Source organism: Triticum aestivum, chromosome 7A (genome assembly GCF_018294505.1).
Source record: "Triticum aestivum cultivar Chinese Spring chromosome 7A, IWGSC CS RefSeq v2.1, whole genome shotgun sequence".
Taxonomy (NCBI): Eukaryota; Viridiplantae; Streptophyta; class Magnoliopsida; order Poales; family Poaceae; genus Triticum; species Triticum aestivum.
In genome coordinates, this window is record NC_057812.1 from 45221377 (window position 1) to 45223810 (window position 2434).

At 39.6% G+C, this 2434-nt stretch overlaps 1 protein-coding gene across 1 annotated transcript; it reads left to right on the top strand.

The window, feature by feature from the left end:
- The first annotated feature begins 1089 nt into the window (after positions 1–1089).
- On the top strand, positions 1090–2169 carry LOC123151404 (uncharacterized). Its single transcript, XM_044571127.1, has 3 exons — positions 1090–1665; positions 1754–1837; positions 1920–2169. The coding sequence occupies exons 1-3, from the start codon at positions 1171–1173 to the stop codon at positions 2148–2150; spliced, it is 810 nt and encodes a 269-aa protein (XP_044427062.1). The 5' UTR covers positions 1090–1170; the 3' UTR covers positions 2151–2169.
- Positions 2170–2434: the final 265 nt, after the last annotated feature.

The following is a 2434-nucleotide window of genomic DNA, read 5'->3' on the forward strand; positions in this document are numbered from 1 at the left end:
GTGAAACCGTAGGAAATTTTTTGTTTTCTGCAACATTCCACAACAATTAGGGCATGTGAGAAAATAACATTGAAGGCGTTAGCAGGTTTTGTGCAGGAAGATTGGAATATGACAATTAAAAGGGACAAGCTAGGGAGAGCTAGGAAAATTGCATATGATATTATATATGGTGATGAGATTGCACAATACAACTTGCTATGGGACTATGCAAATGAGCCGAGGAGGTCTAATCCTGGTACTACTTTCTTTGTTGAACTTTCAGATGAGGGGCAATTTCAAAAATGTTACTTCTCATTTGACGCATGCAAAAGGGGGTTCTCATCAGCTTGTAGGCCCATTATTTTCCTGGATGGCTGCCACTTGAAGACACAATATGGAGGTGTGCTTTTAAGTGCTGTAGGAATGGATCCTAATGATTGCATATAGCATGTGGCTCATGAAGTAGTGCAAAGTGAAGATACAAAAGCATGGAGATGGTTCTTGACTGCTTTCAAGCAAGATCTTGGCATAAATAACACAGATCTCTGGACCATCATGTCTGACAAACAGAAAGTAATTCCTTTGTGTTATTTTCTTACTTCAATATGTATCAGAACTTATGTGCATGCTTATAGAGTTTGCAATGTGTGAAATGTCAATGTTTTTGCAGGGTTTAATTAAAGCAGTAAAGGAATTGTTCCCTCTCTCACCACACAGATTTTGTGTGAGGCATCCATGGCAGAATTTCAACAAGAATTTCAAAGGAGAAGCGTTAAAGAATCAGCTATGGAAATGTGCTAGAAGTACTACAGAGGGAAGGTTTAGGGAAAATATGAACCAGATGTTGGTTCTCAGCAGAGAGGCCCGTGATTGGCTAGATGAGTTGGATCCTAAAACATGGGTCCGGACTTATCAAAATGATTTCGCAAAGTGTGATGTGCTGCTCAATAACAAGTGTGAAGTCTTCAACAGATACATCCTGGAAGCTAGGGAAATGCCAATCATAAGCATGTTCCAGAGGATCAAGGGCCAAAATATGGGAAGGAATTATGGAAAACAACAAGAGGCCTTGAAGTGGCATGGTACTATTTGTCCAAAGATAAGAAAAAATTGGATAAGAACATTGAATTTGCAAGAACTTGTCATGCTTCACCAGCTGGAAAAGGATTGTTTGTAGTAAATGATAGAGGTATGGACTTCAGTGTGGACACAAGAATGGAGAAGTGTAGCTGCAAAAGATGGGACTTGTCAGGTATCCCATGTTCCCATGGAGTCTCTGCTCTTAGATATGACAAAATACCACCAGAATCACGGGTGAACTCTTGTTACTCTATTGAAACTTATTGCAAGGCATATGAGCCAATTATTATGCCCTGTAATGATGTGACTAAGTGGGCTAAGATGAATGGCAGAAAAATAATACCACGACCATTTCAGAGAAAGAAAGGAAGGAGGGCAAAGAATAGGAGACAACAACCAAAAGAGAAGCATAGCAAAAAAGGTGTGAAAATCAATAAGGCAGGTACAGTCATTCACTGTGGATATTGTGGAGCTGTTGGACATAACATAAATGGTTGCTTAGACTGGAAATTAGGCCTTAAACCTAAGAAAAAAACAAAGAGGCATAGGGTTAGAGCAGAGCCAGATGTCTCATCTTCAGACGAAGAAACAGTATGTCAAACTCAGGTCTGCACTATTTCCACAACATGTTACTCACACTGCACTATCTATGCATCAAATATATCATTAATCAATGTTTCACTATTTATTTTAGGAGATTAACCTTCAAACAGCTGGTGTTCTCAGCCATGAACAACCTTTGTATGTGGCACAGATAGTACAAAGTTTAACACAAGAAGTAAGTTTCAAAATAGTTGCACATACTCTGTTTTCACTTGCAAATTCAGATGTAGAGTTAAATGTTTTGTTTAATTCTGCAGCGAGAATCTAGGCAAAGAGAGGAAGTTGTGCAAGGCCCACTGCCTGAGAATGCTTTCCTACAGCAGCAGGCCCTATCACAGCCTCCAGTTCAACCTAGTACAACAACAAAAACAGGTGATGTGCATAGGAAAAGAGAGGTTATTGCCATTGCCAGACTTAGAGCTGCACCTGAGAGAAGGGAGATAGCAGATCAGGCAAAGTTTGATGCAGCAATTACAAAACTAAAATAAGAAGAGGAGAAAATTAGGATGTCTAATGAGAAGAAGAGAGAAGAGCTTCTAGCTAGGAAACAGACTGCGGAGGAGAAGAAAAAAGCTGCAATTAAAGCAAACAAGAATTGTTGCTGAGGAGAAGAAGAAAGCTAGCGAGGAAAAGAAAAAGAAAGCACTAGAGGAAAAACTAGCCATGGCAGACAAGAGAAGGGAAGCTATGGAGTTAAGGAAGAAACAAACTGAAGAGGCGAAAAGAGTCAAGGCAAAAGAGAAACAAAGGATTGCTGAAGAGAAAAGAAGAT